Source organism: Rhododendron vialii, chromosome 3a (assembly GCF_030253575.1).
Source record: "Rhododendron vialii isolate Sample 1 chromosome 3a, ASM3025357v1".
NCBI classification, from domain to species: domain Eukaryota; kingdom Viridiplantae; phylum Streptophyta; class Magnoliopsida; order Ericales; family Ericaceae; genus Rhododendron; species Rhododendron vialii.
Window position 1 is genome coordinate 9,968,834 of NC_080559.1, and position 19,341 is coordinate 9,988,174.

At 38.4% G+C, this 19,341-nt stretch overlaps 1 protein-coding gene across 1 annotated transcript; it reads left to right on the plus strand.

Annotated features, from left to right (window-relative positions):
• Positions 1-14,016: 14,016 nt before the first annotated feature.
• LOC131318383 (UPF0481 protein At3g47200-like) lies at positions 14,017-15,656 on the plus strand. The gene has a single exon (XM_058348089.1). It carries the CDS (start codon positions 14,180-14,182, stop codon positions 15,536-15,538), a length of 1,359 nt encoding a protein of 452 aa, XP_058204072.1. The 5' UTR covers positions 14,017-14,179; the 3' UTR covers positions 15,539-15,656.
• Positions 15,657-19,341: the final 3,685 nt, after the last annotated feature.

The window sequence follows — 19,341 nt, forward strand, 5'->3', positions numbered from 1 at the left end:
TATGTTCATATGTGGAGCAGGTGTAGAAATTAGTGAAAATGCAGTCCACTTTTCAGGTCTGTGCAGGTGTGTGTGTGTGTGTGTGTATGTGTGTGTGTGTATATGTGTGTGTGTGTGTGGACTGCCAATGAGTTGATGAAGTTTAGCAGTGGAATCAGGGCTGATTTTGGCATACTGTAGTGCAGTGTTTTGGCTGCTTTGTGGGATGTTTCCATGTGATTTCTGGGCTATTTTTTCAGGTTGTTAACTAGTGGTAACTAGTGGCGATGATGAAATTTTTCTGAGTTAGATGTTTCCATGTGGTTTCTGTGTTGTTCCTGGGTTTTTGCTTGCTGTATCTGGGTTATTATAGCCTTTTCTGTAGTTTTCAAGGCTGCTTCTGTTACTGTAATTTCCTATTACTGGGTTTGGCATGCAGTTTTGCAGTTTTCGGTTTTGCAGTTTCTGGGTTTGGCATGCTGTTTTCAGGGCTGTTTTGCTGTCGGGATGTGGTTTCTAGGCTGTTTTCTAGATTAGGGGTGGCTGTGTAGGTGTGGCCTGTGTTATGGTCGTGTTTTGGCATGTGTTTTTGCTGTCTAGTGGACTCTGTGTGTGTGTGTGTGTGTGTGTGTCCAAGCTGTATCCTGTGTCCTAACTCTATCCTAATGTGTGCTGCTACTAATGTGTTTGTGGATAGATGACTGTAGAAAAATAGCATGCCAAACTCAGAAAATCTAAAAATTCTCCTAGTTTGTTGGTTTCTGTTATGGAAAATTTGAAAACTAATGTTGTAGTATGTGGTTCGGGCCCTTTTCCATTATTTATTGGCTATGATGAATTTTTTGTATAATACATATTTGGCACTTAGGCGGGGTAACATTAGACAACCAATTGGCAACTCATGTTGCAGCCTTCAAGTGCATCGAAAATGTGTGAATCTGAGCCAAATATTTAGTAATTGAGAACATTCATTTTTTTGGGAAGGGGGTGACTGTTTTTGGCTATTTTTTTAGATAATATATGTTAATACATGGAGGAGGTGCAGCGTGTGTGTGTGTGTCTAGGGGAGGTGCAGGTGTGGCTTGTGTTATGGTGGTATTTTGGCATGGTGTGTGTGTGTGTGTGTTCAAGATGTATCCTAACCATGTCCTAAGTGTGTCCTGCTACTGGTGTGTTTTGGCATGAGTTTTTGAGGTTGTTTTGGGTTATTTTTTGGTGGTTATGTTGCTGATCATTGTGGGCTATTTTTTGGTGGTTTATGGCCATGTTTGGTTGCTGTTATTTGGGCTTCTTTTTGGCATACTTTACTGTTATTTTGTGGCATGTTTTGAGATAGTTTTGTGGCAGGTTTTTGGGCTTCTTTTTCTTATATTTAGGCCATGATGATATAAAAGAGACATTTGAAGGCAAGTCACTTATCTTGGCGCGAGACAAGTTATGAGGGTCAACAGTTCAATCACCGTTCGGCAACATAACTTGTAGCCAAGTAGTGCACTATGTGCCGGTCAAATATATCTGAGCCAAATAGATTTTCTAAGCATACTATTAATATTATTTCACATTGAAATATCGATATTGTTGTATCCTAATTGATTTTCCGATGGGGAGTGAAGATAAAAAAAACTATTGGGTGATTTTCGTTGGCCGTAAACCGGGAATATATACAAGTTGGGCGGCTACGCAACTACAAGTTAATGGATACCCAGGGAACTTGAAGAAAAAGTACAACACATTAAACGAAGCGGAAGAAGCATTGTTAGCATTTCATGAGAAAAGATACCGGCTCATTCAAGACATGTAGTTGGCCAGAACCAAACATCAATCAAGTGACAGTGGTTCGACATCCACAAGTGGTTTGGAACTTCAACATCAAACTAGTCTAACGACATACTTTGTTGTAATTTTTTTGTTAGGTTTAATATGTTGTATTTTATTGGTACATTTGTTCGATTCGGAATGAAGTTGTAAGTTTTATTTTAAGAATTTGGACAAATTAGGTTGAAAAGACTATATAAGTTATAAGAATTTCGTAAGTTGTATGTTTTATTTCGTCAATCACATGATTACATATTCGTTCGAATATTCAGTTCAAAACTAACATATGAAAGAGATAAATTCTTGGGTGGTTCAAAATTTCACTTGAAAATAATGTTACAATACAAAGGACCAATAGAAATACACCCTCAAGCACATACATAACACAAATTAGGAAGCCATGAAAAGGCATATCCATTTATTTCACAAGTACAAATTTATTCTTCGAACACATGCCTTCAAATTCGACCTTCTAGTTTCCCCGACGATAAAAAATATGACACAATCGATTGAAATTAGGAACTTGCATGTCCCGATAACGTCTCACTTCTGACCGATCCTACATCAAGTTAGGGAAAACATTTTAGAAAATTTATTAAACAAGACTTTATATAAAATGAAATTTACCGAAAATACTTTATATGATATTTACTTACTCGGATTAATTCAATCCAAACTTCATATTCTGCCACAACTTTGTTTTCATTTGAATTGTAAGGACCCGTATTTTTTAGAAATTAATAAAAGGCTTATTTGCTATTTTAATGGAGGAAAATATGGATTTATTGAGTTTAAATGAATTAGGGTGAATGTGATGGAATTGTTTGAGGAGGGTTTATGTGCAATTTGAAGTGTGGGTAGTACATATATGTGTGGGTGTGTGTGTAGAGGAGTATGATACTCCTCACACTCTCTCTCTAACTCCCGATCTCTCTCCCTCTTGGCAACTCTCTCTCTCTTCCTCCAACACCCAAAATCCCACTTAATCACTCAAAACCCACACAAAACATCCTTCAATCTTTCACCTCTACGCGTATTGGAGCTCGTATCTCGTTGGGTTTAGCTCGGAGAGAAGTTTTCTTGCTTGGTTTCGACTTTGGAGATTTACAGCTTGATCGATCTCTTTGGGTTCGGCTTTGGTAATTGAGGTAGGGAATTCTTACTCTCTCTACATGTGTATGAGTGGGTTGTGTGCCCAAAATCGAGCTCTAAATGGTTGAATTCGAAGTTATGCTCTCTTTTGATTTTTCTACAAATCGTCCACTGTAATGAGTGGTACCGATACCACTTTTTTGAGGTACCAGTACCTTTGGTACCGATACCTAATTTTTGAGGTACTGATATCTTGATTCTGATTGCTAACTGGATTGGTATGGTATTGATACCTACTTTTTGATATATCGGTACCAATGACTCAGAAAAACTATTTTGAACTCTATTGATCATTCGTCGATTGTATTGATTCCCGATCACTTCTAACACTCCCCAATTACATTCTAATCACCTCTAAACCTTGTTGCTCGTGTTCCAACGACTCGTTCGTCCCCACTCTTTTGGCCCTCGTTATAATCAAGAAAAGTGTAAAACTAAATGAATATGATACTCGTTCCTTTGTCTATGCATTCGGGTTATTATGTGAGTATTGTGGCATGTTTTATGAATGATACGGACTTGTCATATTTCGTGCTTTACGGTATTTAGGCTTGTAGAATGAAAAATCACAATTTAGAACGATAAAATGATACGAAGAAAGCCACGAAACCACTATGAGGTGGGATGCCGGAAACAGGACGCACGGGGTCCCAAATGTCCGGAAGTGCACTAGAAAACCACGGATCCACCGCACGGTGTGATGGCGGAACGAATATGAGACGCACGGGGTCCCAAATGCCCGGAAATGAAATCGAGAATACTTGATATAATGAAAATGGGGAATTTAGAGATTATTAAATGACGTGAATATGAACGGTGTTGATTATTAGGTATTATTCTCTTGCTCTTGTACACGTGGGAAACTTTCTTGTATCAATGTTCATCTCGGTGCATTATCCATCTCATTAGCATATAGTTTGAGCAAAGATTTCTCTACTGGGCTAGTGTAGCTCAACCTATTATTATTTTTCAGGTACCTCTCAGGGACATTGACATGGAGTGCTTGCTGTGCAGTTTGACTATACTTTTAAAAGCTAAAACCGAGGAATTACTATGGCATCTTTTGTAAAACCCTTTTGAAGATGTAATCGTAATTTCAATTATATTCTTTTGACTTACACTCCCTTGGATTATTGTCTAGGAAATTAGGGCCGGAGTGCCATTATTGTAAGCTTATAAACTTGTTGTTCACTCGGATGGATTATGAGAAACATTTTGGGACATTATGAAGTATTATCGTGATGGTCTATTATCAGAAATGCAATTATTATTATGTTAAAAATCCAAGGTGTGACATGAATCCCACCCAAACCAAGGACGGCTCAGCATTTCGGTTACGCAGAAATAATCCTGTTTCCAGTACTTCATCTTCCCTAGGATATGATTTCGTTCAATACCTGCTTGAGGAAAAGAAGTTTGCATTTGATTTTGAAGATATTCCAAGTTGGCGGGATGCAAACCACCAGCCTCGCCATTCCAAATTCCTTGATCTACAAGGGTCGTAACGTTTGTTAATAACATTTCTTCCTCCGCCTTGGTCCAAATTCGGCGTGCCATCAATATGATTGACCAACGAAAGGATAAACTATTTTTTTGAATGAATATGAGTTGTGAAATGAGAAGAAGAGACATGGGAACAATTTATAAGGAAAAAATTTACCAACCTAATTAGTTAGGCACATTTTCACCAACAAAATATGTTGGCCACATGGGAATTCACCTAACAAAATTGTTGGACACATTTTCAACTACCAAACAATGTATTTTTCTAAAAAAATAAAAAATAATAATTTTATAAAAATAATAATTTTTACCAAATTAAAACTGACTTTTTATTTTTTAATATCATTAAATTAGTACATTTGTTAGTAAAATTAAATATTAAGGCTTAAAGTGTGAAAGATTAATTATATTTGTAATTATATATATAACGTAATATATATTTAAGTTTGGGACTGCATAAGGGCAAAAAAATCATTTAACAGCTTTTTACATCAATACCCCTTCCTTATACCCCCAATTAATCCTTCATCCAAATCAAGTAGGAGTATTATTTTATCCCCCATTTCTAATACCTCATCCAAACCAAGTATTATTTAATACCCCCTCCATAAATGTGGGTCATTCTATATTAACCAATACCCCCTACTATCCAATCCCCCATTCTTACATAATATCCCCAAACCTAATCCCGCATCCAAACGGGGCCTTAAGAGAATAATAGATTAATTGGTATTGTTTTCGTGTATATATCTTTCTCCTATCTTTAGAACTTCAACCGCTTAGGGTTGGGGGAGGCACCTTTCCAATTATATATTTTTGTTGGGTTTATAATTCTGTATATATTTTTTACAAGAAAAAAATTGGTTATCCAAGCCGGCAGGCTTGTGGAGCTTATCCTTGGTCGGTTCTATACCCACGTTTGGAATAGAAATTGTGAAAACTTTATATTCATCTCAATATCAATTGGCAATAAGTGTTATAAAGTTATCACTCATTTCTTTCTCAAGTAACGTGAGACTCTATTTCCTTAACGGGAGATGCTAGAGGCAAATTAATTTGTCACATCTCAACCATACCCCTTTCAAATACATGTGAGTCCCTAGCATTTATTGTAGAATTCTCACACATGCATGTGAGAGAGGTGTAGTTGGGGTGTGACACATTGATGTGCCCCTAACATTTCCCTTCTTTAACGAACATGAATAGAAGCGTGATTCCTGATGACACATCTAACCAGAAATTGAATCACATTCCCAAATTGAGTAGAAATAATATTCATCCATTACCCCATAGTAATCTTAGATTTCTGACTCAATTAATAAAAAAAAGAAGGAAATGTTGATTTTGATAAATTTTCAAAAATAATTGTTTCCTGTATAAGATTAGTGAATTAATTTAAACACTAGAATGAAATTACTTTAGGTATTATATTTCGAGGAATTTAATCCCTAATATACCTATTCCTACTCAAGGAAATTTCTAAAAATTTGATTCCTAGTCATCCTATTCCTATTTTTATTGAAGATTTTGGTCATTAAAACATAGCCTTATTGTCTAAATGAACTGAAGTCCATGTTCTCACAAATTTGAGGTATGTCATTCTACTCACGTACAATTACAATAGCAAAAAGAACTTGACTCTAACTGTAACAACCCAGATTTTCAACCCAATTTTTTTTTTTAAGATTTACAAATTTTATTCCGGTATGATTATTTACAAATTGTATTGTGTGCCACATGCACCATAACTTTTTCCAAAACAATTTTTTTTACTCTCTCTCTCTCTCTCCACATCGAGCCAAACATCCCCCCTATTTTTATTTTTCGGCTAACATTTTTATCTTTTCCAACCATTCAATTGCCACATTATCCTCTCCCATTCCTTGTACCCCTCTCCACTCCATCTCTATAAATACCTCTCCCTCCCTCCGGAAATAACAGCACACAAAACCACCGCCACTGGAAAAAAAATAGTGGGAGTTCGAGCACCGTCCATGGAGGTCAAGAAAAGAAAAGAAAAGAAAAAAGTGAGGTGGGTTTACGGTTCGTATTCACCCAAACCCGAATTCGGTTCACACCGTGCCCACCAAATTCCGAAGCATCCTAGCAACGTCACCCACTTGTCTGAAGTCAGTCCCGAATCAAAGTCTATCGTTCTGGTCGTTTGGCAAAAATTCACCGAAACCGTTCGCTGTATTTTTCGATCGAATTCGAGATATTATAATCCCTCCCATACCTTCTCCTAAGTATAGTATGTGATTACGTACTGGTGTTTAACGTTCCGGGATGAAAAAAATCCAACCCGACGTCGCGCGGCTGAAAATGGCGTTGCTCGGCTCCTGTTTCGAAAACCCACTGTATATAATCGTGGGTATTTAAAAAAAATAAATAACACTGAAACTAGAGTTAACCCCCTTAGCTTATCTAGTATATTGATTTTGGTCCATAAGAATTCATAACATATTATGATTAAGCCCCTGAGTTTACTAAAGTCTATGCTTTAGCAACAAAAACGTTTTGTTTTGTTTTTTAAAATATATTTTATCAAATGTCTTATTTGTATAAAAGCACTTGATAGTGATAATAGTTTTACTTTTATTTCTGCAACTTAAATGTTAAATGGGTATTGTAACAAAAAAATAAAATGATAATGTCATTATAATGTAAAGTATTATTTGACCCTTATCTATTATATTAGTATTATAAGAAAGTATTTTACAAACTAATACAAGCTTATTAGTAATTGAACAAAATTAATTTTCTTTATTAATAAAGATTTCCGTTAATAATACTTAACTTCTTGGCCATACAAGATTAAGGGCAACGGCCCATCCATAAAAAGTAATTTGATTTCTACGCTTATTATTTATTTCAATTATTACTTTGATTATTTAAACTCTTGATTTATATGCTAGATTGGACCTTAGAGTCATGAGGTGGTATGCGAATAAAATTCACCTAGATGGTGTTAGGTAATGGAAATTGAAGAGTTTTATGATATTAGAGATTGCCTGCAGGCGGATTGTGAGATGTGAATTGATAAACTGGCGGGTAGTCCAGTGATGATTTAACTGACGGGAAGTCCAGTGATGATTTGAAACTGGCGGGAGTCCAGTGATGATTAAGATAGGCGAACCCTAGTCATACAATGGCATGATAAGCTTTCCCTTTGTTTGTAGTTATTAGAATACACACTCGGTATATAACTTAGGTGTATTTGTGACAACAAAAGAAAGTGATCTCATAGAACAGGGCATGATTAGCGGTTGGGGAGGAAAGATCTCGCGGATGAGATCTTGGATCACACATTAGGCTAAAGGATAGTAATGAATCAGTTTATGTGTTATATCTGTTTTACTATCATACTTTGATATTATGTCGTTACCTGCTAGCTGTAATGTAAGATGGGTAGTTGGGATGGATTATTCTACTGAGTGATTTATCACTCACGGATATGTCTGTATCTTGGCAAATCGGTTACTTCGGCGATCAATTTACCAGAGGGTGCAGAATTCAATGGAGGAGCAGTCGAACACATGAGGAATACTAGGGACAGAGATTGTGTATGCTTGGGATATATGTATCAAGACTAGAATCGCTCTGGAGTTATTTCAATAAAATTTTATTATCAAATGCCTTCGAAATTTATTTGAAAAATCGGGGTGTTACACTAACAATTAGTCTGAAGACAAAAAATTATTGAAAACTGACCCTTATTTTTGCTGCTAAATATGTTGCGAAAACATAAAAACAATATCCTATGAACATTATTTTTGACATGAGTGATAGTATAATTCCAAAAAGTGAACGGTGCTCTGGAAGGACCCAAAAAACCCTTCGGCATGAGTGATTATTCAATGTTGTTGGAGCATTGTCATATGATGCTTTAACCACTGTCAATGGATGACGATAGACGTATGACTTTTCCACAATATATTTATGTGAGAGCCACAAACTTAGTATTAGAGATTACATGAATATATGATAAAAAAAGTCGTTGGATCAGTGCTTTAGGAGTAAGTAATAATTTTCTCCCAGACAATACCATCTACTTCCACGAAGGGCACGGGGGAGGAACCCATTCCTGCTTTGGTAACCTCTATATATCATGGACTTGGTCCACGCAAAATTTCTCATCTTGTGCTATTGAAATGTAGTACGTACGTAAATGAAAGAGCTGTAGCTTTAATGTCATATTTTTATTTCTCGAACAAGAAAATAATGCCCATATCACCAGTCTTGATCCTATCTTATTGATGGATCATAGATATATTTTCTGTGCAAATACAAAACTGAGTTTTCCCTTCCGCATTTTTATCCTTGATAAGTAATGACCGAAAAAAGGACCGGTGGTTGCAATCAAACCAGTTAGCAATTGACGCGAAGCTTGACCCAATTGGTGGTTGAGTCTGGACTATTGATTACTATTGTTGATTACTCCTTTCAGGACAATTTCGAAGTAAGTTGGGCAGTGGCGTAGCCAAAAATTTATGTAAGTGGAGGCAATTTTTAAATACATTTCAACCAAAAAATTTCGTACTAAGCAACGTTAAAACGTTTGTGCTAAGAATTATTAAACCTAACATATTTATTAATATAGTAAATTATATAGAATATAAAAACAATAGAATTGCTTGAATTGTCTTAGCGTATCAAGTCTAAGAGCAATTTCCAATGCAATATTTAGCAATATTGCTCCCATTGTTAATAATTGCTAAAGTATAAAATGTATAACACATGATTTAGGCATTTTTGAATTTTGGACATTATGCAGTAGAGAGTTCCAATTAGTAAGTGGCTGCTATTTTTCACATTAGATATCTCATTTCGTTCGCTAGTGTAATGACAATGTTCAAATATGTGAAATAAAAAATTGAAAATGAAATGATATTGAACATGTCTTAGACAGAATAAAAGTAAATTTATGAAATACAATTAACTAGACAAAATACAAAATATACATTTTAAAATCTTAAATTTTTTTAAAAATTGAGTGGGGGCACATGCCCCCGCTTGTCCCATGCTCCCTCCACCACTGAAATTGGGTGGGTACATAGAATTATTGTATATGAATTCACTATTGTCCTAGCCACTTGTTCAATTTGAAGAGGATGGAATCAGGACCGAACCTGGACTTCTTATACGGGTGGCCAATATTGACTTCTTGAGTCGAACAATGTACATTATTTCTTGTAAAATATGCACCAGTATACACCATTCTCATATTTTTACACGAATCCACAAATTAAAAACAATCATATTTACTAAAAGAGGAAAAAAAGAGAGACAAAATTGAGGAGTGGTATAGTCCCAACAAATTAAGACAGAGGGACGCGGGCTTTTTTGGTCCCAACGAAAGAGAACTTAGAATGGATTTGTGTTCGCAAATGAGAAAAGAACGTGTGTTTGTATGTCATAAGTTTGGGAAAATTTCTTTTATATTCCTTCGATTTTGACCAAAAATTCATTTTGGTCATTCACCTTTCAATTTCGGCATAAAAATACTTCAACTTTCCAATTGTTTTCAATGTCATCCAATCCGTTTTCTTTGAGTCTTGCTATAGGGACCGACGGCCGCGCCGGGCCAATCCGAGCCGTCCAAAAATTCTATAAAAAACAAAACGAGATGCCTAACATGGGAATCAACGACATCCGATGTGGTCTAAGTTTCAAATTCTTTTTAAAATTACGGAAAAGCCGAGAGGTTATTTTTCATATGTAAACAAAAAAAAGTTACTAGATAATTCGAGAATAAAATTTTCAAAATTGGGGGTGGCTGTGGCCCTCAACAGCCAACCATTGTATTTGGATGGAATCCTCTATCATCCATTACTTTTTTAACATATGCAAGTTTCTGAGCCAGTTTGGCCACGCCTCATAAAAATTTCAATAGCTCATTAATTTCACAGTCCTTTTCAATAGTCTAACTTATACTCCATTAGTGTGTTACCATAGTTGAATAGGATGACGTTTGATTCGGGTGGGCTGTAAACGAACCGAGCAGCTCGCGAGCTTGATCTGCTCGGTTCGGCTCGTTAAGGTTCGGCTCAACTCAGCTCATTCGACAAAAGCTCGGCTCGTTAAGGGAGGCTCTACTCGATTAAAAAGGCTCGTTTAGTAAATAACTAAGCTTAACTCGTTAAGACCTCGGCTCGTTAAGGCTTGAGCCGAGCTTGAGCTCGAGTTTTTGGCTCATTTAGTAAACGAGCCGAGCTCGAACTTGCTGAAGCTCGGTTCGGCTCGGCTCGTTTACACCCCTAGTGGTGGAGGTTTGAGCTATTTTGTTCGCACGTGTGAGAGGTCAAATTGGCTGAGGTGTTCAAGGATTATTGCCTGCTGTTTTAATTTTTTTCTGTTTTAATCTTATTCACGACTCCCTGTGAATAATTTTTTTCATATCAAAATGTCCTTATAGTGGGTTTTGGCGGCGGCATGTAAATGAAACGACTTTTTGCTATCTATTCAGCTCTTGGAGATGGGTGTTGTAGTGCACTCCCACAATACATGTGTAATGCGGACGATCTGGTCATCCATCTCGACAATGGACAACTCGAATTTTAATTCGAACAATAGACCGCTCAAATTTGAAGGAACTCGACTTAAATCTGTGGGGCTCCATTCGAAGTGGTTCGCTCTTTTGGACCAAGGGTTTGAGACCTGCTCCTAACCTTCTCCTTGCCCTGCAAAATAAAGCACGACTAAAGACCACACCGAAGGATTTCCAGAATGGCCCTCTGGTGCAAGAGTATACTTGCAGAGAGAAATCAAGAAGCAAGAACTAGGGTTTTTAGGGTTATTTTCTGCTTACCTCTTCCTGAAAGGCATAATGAGGTATTTATAGAGATTTCCTAGCTTGATCTTCAAGATTGCACCATTGCTCGACACGCGTCGGCTGATGTCACCCTCACGCCACATTTAGGGTTTTGTAACCGTTTATAGGATGAGCTGGCACCTTAACATGCCCCTATCCTTATCCTGATAACCGCTCGGATGACGTCACGAACGTCACCACGACAGAGGTTGTTGTTCCCATGCGGGTGAGCTGGAGTGATGACCACGCTCGCTCGGGACCGAGCGTGGGGTGCGACCGTCGGAGAGTCCCTGACCGAACATGTTTCCTGTTCGTAAGGGGACCGGAGGCCGAGTCGATTAAGCGAATCGTAATTAACAGATCCCTCGGATATGATACCGTCGGCATGCCGAACATCAAGGGTAAAATAACTTGGATTAAATTGGACCACTAGATCTCGTTCGATACGGCACGCGCTATTTTGCTCGGCTTGCTACAATAGCCCCTCAATTCATGCCAAGGCCCTCTGCTCGGTATGGATTGATTTCCGATTAGGCCGAGCTTCGGCCCAAACCAAGGATCTTCCTTCGATATTGCAATGAATTAATCCGAGCCCCATATGAGGGTGACAACTGTCGAGCATTTGGATAGGTATGTTAGTTGAAAGGACATCTTGGCATACGAAGAGACGGCTGGCATGGGGAGAGCTATGAGTGGCCACGTGTCTTGCTGCAATTGGCGAGTGGTTCGACGATGAAATGATGGGCGGGAAATTCTAAACGCCCATTCCAACTATAAATGACGAAGAGGGAGGAGAGAGAAAGTTCCTCTGCGCTTTCTCTCTCTAGCATTTAGAGCTTCTCTCTCTAGAACTCCATTTGAGAACTCGATTCAGGTCCAGATCCTCGACTTCAAGCCTTATTTATGCTCCTAATGGTAAAGTTATGTCAAAAATTACGGTGTTCCTAAAATAACCGGTACACCATAGCATCATCCAAAACTTTTTGTTAAAACTAGAAAGTGAACAAAGTGGGGCTACACAATAAACCACTGACCAGAATCCTGGCCCTCCATCTACTCCTTTCAGGTTGGTTCCACCAAAACAGCAAAACTTGAAGGGAATAACTTCGGTGTCTCCGGTAATTTTGGGGACACCGTAACTTTTGGCATAACAAAATCATTATGAGTATAATCAAAATCCATTACAAGAATAACAGAACTATAGCAAGGCATAACCAAAACCATAGCAAGGCATAACTTATTTGTTATGCTTTGGTTGGGTTTAGTTATACATTGGTTGGTTTTTTGAATATTTCTCGGTTATGCCTTGTTTGGGTTCTGTTATGGTTGAAATTGATTTTAGTTATGCTTCTAATGGTAAAATTATGCCAAAAATTACGGTGTCTCCAAAATGACCGAGGACACTGTAGCATCATCCAAACTTGAATCCCATTTCTTTACCCGACAGTCTCTCCATAACAAAAGAGTCCTTTTACCCTGTTTCCAGAAACCCAAATCATCAAAATCAATATTTCTCGACAGTCTCTCTCTAGAAAATATGCTACACGGGACTGTGGCGATATCCCACTCCTCTATCTGGGCGCTCTGCCATCGGGACGGCAGTTGCGTCTTTTTAAACCACCGTATGATCGTCTTCCACCACTGCAGGCAACCGCCTCCTGTTTCCTTCACTCGGCTGTTGATGCCACCGTCACCGTTAACACGTTCTTGCCCATTGACACCAGTCCTGCTACCACCCCCACCACCGTCATTGTTAGTGGCGGCAAAAGCTAGTCCTCTTTCCCGTTCTGGTTCAAAACTTTTGACAATGAAAACATTTTCTTGTACATATCCTCCACCTCCACTGCGGCAGCTCCAATCACTGCCGCCTTCTGTGGTTGATTTCGTATTGGTCATGTTTTTGGACTGCTCCATCAACAACATACTTTTGCCCACACTTTTTACACTTGGCCCTTTTTTTTCCATCATCACTAGCAGGCAAGGTATCAAATTCATCCCATGCAATAGAAGTGGGCCTCTTAGTACCTTTTATGGTAGACGAAGGGCCTTGCTTCTCATCAAAATTGTCTTCCATTGTAAGTGTCCTAATATAGAAACACAAATTTAAACTCTAGAGAAGAAAGCTCAAATAAATTAGCAATACTCCATACTCAAAAATCACCAAGAAAATATCAGTAAGAAAAAAAAAAATTCCACTTCAATCGATAACGTACAATCAGACTTGGGGCATAGGAAATCATCTCAGAACTTTCATAATTGAATCTTCATTGTCTGAGCCCGTTCAGGTCATGTGGTGGGCTTTTACCTTTGTTCGGATAGCTAGCTAGGGTTTTGACAGGAGATAGAGAGAGAGAGTCGAGAGAGGGAGAGTCGAGAGAGAGAGTGGAGTCGTCGACTATTATTATGTGAAAAGCCCCTAATAGAATGGACGATTTTTTTTTAAGTTTGATCCATTACCAACCCGTCTAAACCCATACGGCGGTTTATTAACTTGGCCGAAATAGAAATCATATTTGAATATGGTGCGGGTTTGAAATGATTATAAATGTATGAATTTGAGAGAATCTATGAAACTCGGTCAAAATTGTCACCTCTAGTTATATGAAATACTAGGGTGCACATTGCATTATTGGATGCTAAAACATCATATTGGTCACGTTGTGGGACCATCGTATTTAATTTTTAATCAATAACCTAAGCTTTGGAGTTACTCACCACTTCACAAATATCAAGCTGATAGGATTCTAGACGTGAATAAAAGTCCAACGACCAAATATGATCAGATTCTCAATTAGATAGTCTTGCTTTTTCCATATTATGTTCCAACAAAACTTGGATCCCATTTCTTTACCCGAAATTCTTCCATAACTAGAGACTCATTTTACCCTGTTTCCAGAAAACCCAAATCATCAAATCGAGATGGGAAGCAATTCAAGAGTACCAGAACAAGAGCTAGAACTCCAACACACCATCCAAATCTCGGAAGCCAAACAAGACCTACTAAAATCCATGCACCAAAGAATCTCGGCCACCCCGCAACTCCTCAGCAAGTCCTCCGGCCACTCCAACTGCTCCATCTACAGAGTCCCCAAGACCCTCATCGACATCAACGGAAAAGCCTACAAACCCGACATAGTCTCCGTCGGCCCGTTCCACCACGGCGAACCCGGCCTCCAGATGATCCAAGAACACAAGTGGAGGTTCTTGGGTGACCTGCTTAATCGAACCCGGAGCAAGGGGTTGAGCTTGGAAGACTACTTGAGAGCAATCGAACCGTTGGAAACCAAAGCCAGAGGGTGTTACTCCGAAGCCATCCGTTTTACCACGGATGAGTTTCTGGAGATTTTGGTGCTCGACGGTTGCTTTATCGTCGAGCTGTTCCGGAAGATCGGGAAAGTTGTCCCGATCGAGCACGACGACCCATTGATTTCCATGTGGGTTTATTCGTTTATCTTGAGGGATTTCATCCGGTTAGAAAATCAAATCCCGTTTTTCATCCTCCAACGGTTGTTCGATTTGTCGCTAATGCCGGGGGAAGAATCGGGTCCTTCGTTGGCCAAATTGGCCCTTATTTTCTTCGACAACGCCTTGCAAAGGCCGGAGGAGGTAATCAACAAGCATGCTAGCACACCAGGGAGGCATTTGTTGGATTTCTTGAGGTCAAGTTTTATCCCAACGGATCACGAGGAGACAAAACAGGGGAGTTCGTCGCAAAGCCACGTGATCCAGTGCATATCGAAGCTCCGTCGGGCCGGGATAGACCTCAAGCCGGGCGACGAGGACAGCTTCCTGGTCGTCAAGTTCCGGCGCGGCGTGATCGAGATGCCCGCGGTCTCCATCGACGCCTTCATGAGCTGCTTCATGATCAACTGCATCGCGTTCGAGCAGTGCCAGATCAAGTGCACCAGGCACTTCACGACGTACGCCACGCTGCTCGACTGCCTGGTCAACACGGGGAAGGACGTCGAGTTCCTGTCGGACAGGAACATCGTCGAGAACTATTTCGGGACGGACGCGGAGCTGGCCAAGTTCATCAACGATTTGGGGAAAGACGTGACGTTTGACATCGAAAATAGCTACCTGGGTAACTTGTTTGACGAGGTAAACAAGTATTACAAGAGCGGGTGGCATGTTCAGTGGGCGAGCTTTCGGTATACTTATTTTCGTAGTCCGTGGTCGTTTATTTCGGCATTTGCAGCGTTTGTTTTGCTGCTTCTGACTGTGGCTCAGACTTTCTATACAATGCTAGCTTATATCAAACCTCCTGACCCTAAGTAGGGAGTGATAAACTTGGGATGGTAGTTAATTTTTTGAGACTTATTATTATGGTTATTGATTTGTGATTTTTGGGTTTAGTTCAAATTGTATCTATAGTAATGGAAATTGTTTCAGATCAGTATATCTCTTTTTCGTTTATGCCACGATTTTGTATTTGTTGCATGCAATTTGGTACGAGTATGGGTGAGAATTTATGATAGGGTGACTCAGCGACTCGATCTTCATGTTATGGTACGATTTTTAACATAAAACATTAATAGGCCACCACGACCTAGACCTGACAAGGATCGTGTCGAGATTGATTTAGTGTAAATCTTGAATTTCATATTCCTATTTTTTTGCATCATAAATCTGCTTCAAAAGCAAAACATTCGGTATCTTATAAACATGATTTTTTGACGTGATTTATGAACAGAGTTCTAAATAGTGAACGATCCTGATTATCAACTTGGGAATGATTTAAAAAGGACTTGTAGAGGACACATCCAGTCCCCTTTGTGGGACTGGGGAGAGGATTCCATTCCTTATTTGATAACCTCCATATGTGATCAGTGATCTAGAGTGTTTGATAATTCTTCCTATCTGATTGATGTACCATAGATTTTTCTGTACATATACAACAGAGTTTTCCCTACCTCATTTTCACCCTTGAAAATTCAGGACAGAAAAGGGACTGGTAGTTGCAACCAGTTATCAATTGGCACGAAGGTTGACCCAAATGGTGGGTGACAAATCAAGGAAAGGGACGTTATATGAAGGGCAAACTTCACTTACACCCCCTGTGGTTTGGCCTATATGTGAATACATCCATTGATGTTCCATTTGTTGCACACCCCCCCAGTGCTTTGTGGAGTTATACGTAATGTTTTCCATCCATGGAGTAACTTAGTTTTGACTTAATGATAGCAAGCCCTATTGTGCCCTTAATATGGGTTTCATTCCGATCCAAAAATTGGATTCAAACTATTAAAATATGAAAGAAGAGATATTTTAGGCTACTGATTTTGCCACTCCCTTTTTTGTTAACGTCACTTCACTATAAGTGTATTTTTGGTGCAAAAATACTCTTGCAGGGAAGTGACTTAATAAAAAAGAGAGTAACAAAATCATTTTTCATATATTATTGACTTCGATAACACTATACAATGAGCTCCTCTATTTATAGAGAAGAGAGAGCCTAATTAAGGAAGGAAATCATACCAACTAACTATGGAAGAAAATCATCCTAATTACAATCAAATCTCAATCTCATGATATGATGACGATATTATTTACTATTATATATACATTTATTCTAACATCCCCCTAAAACTTTTTATATTATAGAGTTTGGCGAGTACTAAATTCATAACAAAATTTAAGTTGATCGGACAATGAGAATTTCATTATCGAATATAATTTATTTTAAAATTAAAATTTACCTTTTATTTTAACAAAAACAATGTTCTTGAGCACTGAGTTATCAATATCAGCTCGACTTGTTTTTTTATTATTTATATATAGAAATTCTCTACTCTGATTAATATATTATGAACGACTTGGATTAAAATTCTAATTATATTGGTTTGATTCAAGAAAGAAGATGATGACATTTATGTCAAATTAGACGGAATTGAGTCCGAATGCAATCTTCCACAAAGCATAGGGGGTGCATTTGTAACAAAATGAACAGCAAGGGTATAACAGCACATACGCCAAACCACAGGAGTGTAAGTGAAGTTTGCCCAGATCACCGTTGTCCTGGTCACTTCACTCACTTGTTCAATTTGAAAAGGATAGAATCCTTCTATCATATCTTTCTTGTTTGTGATCATTTAGGTCAAAAACTTCAAATAAACAACCTTGCTTTCGAAGACAATGTTCCAAAGTAGTTGAATATGCAATAGAAATTCATTTTGTTTTAAGCTTCCATTTTGCTATCAATAGGGTAGCTATCAACACCACATAGAGTAACTGAAAGTTTGTTGGCACAGACAAATTAAATGCACACATATCATGCACAGATTACTGTGTGAGGTTCACTGTGGGTCTCACAAAAGCAATCTGAGCCATTCACTAAATGTAAAATATTTTTTCAAGGGCCCCCACCAAAATTTAGCTTAATTCGATATCTATAGATGCTCGATTCAATCATCTAACTTTTCATTATCCTAAAATTAATTCGAATGAAAAGTTAGATGATTGGATTGAGCACCTTTTTTTTTCGGTAAATGGATTGAGCACCTTTAGGTATTAGAAAGACCTGATTTTCCCTGAGGATTCTTAAATTTTTTTTTTACATTTAATGAACAATTCGGATCATTTGTATGTGACCCTTGGGAGATCCCACACAGTGATGTGTGCACAATTTGTGGGTATTTTGTTTGCGTGGATAGCAGCTCTATATAGAGTAATTGATTGACAAAAGCAGGAAAAAATACTGTAGTAATGATACAGGCCATGGGTTGCAATCGGGCAGCAGCTAATTTTTTGGCCAATTTATGGTAGCCATCCACATGACACTGACCACTGAATTTTCTTCTATGCACAAACCTACTAGTCACAACTACCAGAGCCTTATCCAGTTAGTTAAAAATAATGGATCAGTTTTTTTTTTTTTTTTTTTGTGGTAACTATGATGGCATTTATCAATTGATTATTCCATTTTTCATTCCTATGCAGACTCTTCCAAAGCTTGGACACATGTGAGTAGGACAACTCTTGAAGAAAGAAAGAGGAAAGAGCCCCAGAGGTTAGTTTGGTTGGTTGGAGAGTTTGTGCCACCGCATAATTGATCAGGATTTGATTCTTGAGGTTAGGCTGCAATAAATTAATTTCTTTTAGATTTTCTAGTCCCGGAGTGAATGACCTGTCTTTGAATGGACTATGAAAGGTATTAGTTGAGATACGCGTAAGTTGGCTCGGATTCCATTGACCGACAACCAAAAAAGAAGAAGAAAAAAAGCGGAAAGCAAGGCCCATGAAAGCAATGAAGGTAGAAAGGAAAATTGTTCGACGAGCTAGACAAAGCCCGGCTTGGCCCAACAAGTGAAATTAATACCCAATCCCGTCTGTGGTCTAGGCCGGGCCGTGACTGCACAAACATATGAATGCCCAAGTTCAGCCTAACGGGCTAAATTCGTAGTGTTCCGGGTCAATTTACACATTTTTCGGACTAATCCTTCCCGGTGCCGACTCCGATATTTTTGGGTTGTCCAAGTCCACCCCCAAGTTTGATTGCTCACTTTGGATTACTTCCGCAGCCTTTGACAAGAAATATAATTTAAGATGTTAATGAAATAATCCTTGGTGCTTGGACTGTTAGATATAGGGTCTGGTAGTTGTTGATTGATTGCTTTGCCATCTAACTATCATACCCACTATTTGCAATGGATTATAAAGTGAAAAATATATACTCTTTCTAAGTTCTTGTGCCAACAAATATCGCAGATCACTGGGGGAAAGAGACGCAGGTTGATAGGTTCAGTGTGGTATTCCACAAGATTCGGTTGAAGATGACATTAGAATTTTATTCATTAGAAGAATAATCGTGGTCGATGATCTGCTTTAAATCTCGCTTTATTCATAGGGTTTGAACGAAGCTCAAGCCAAACGCGGCTTCCTAAATTTTGACCGAATTAAAAGAACAACTTCAAGCTACCGACGTTTTGAAAGTCTTGAAAGTTCAAAATTTACAAGAAGTTAATTTAACACTCAAATATTGGTTAATTGACATAGTAAATTTACTGTTGGTGGGGCAACTCAAGATTTGGACACTTCATTTAGATGGATTGTCGCGGTGAAAATAGCAAGTCGTTCTTCAA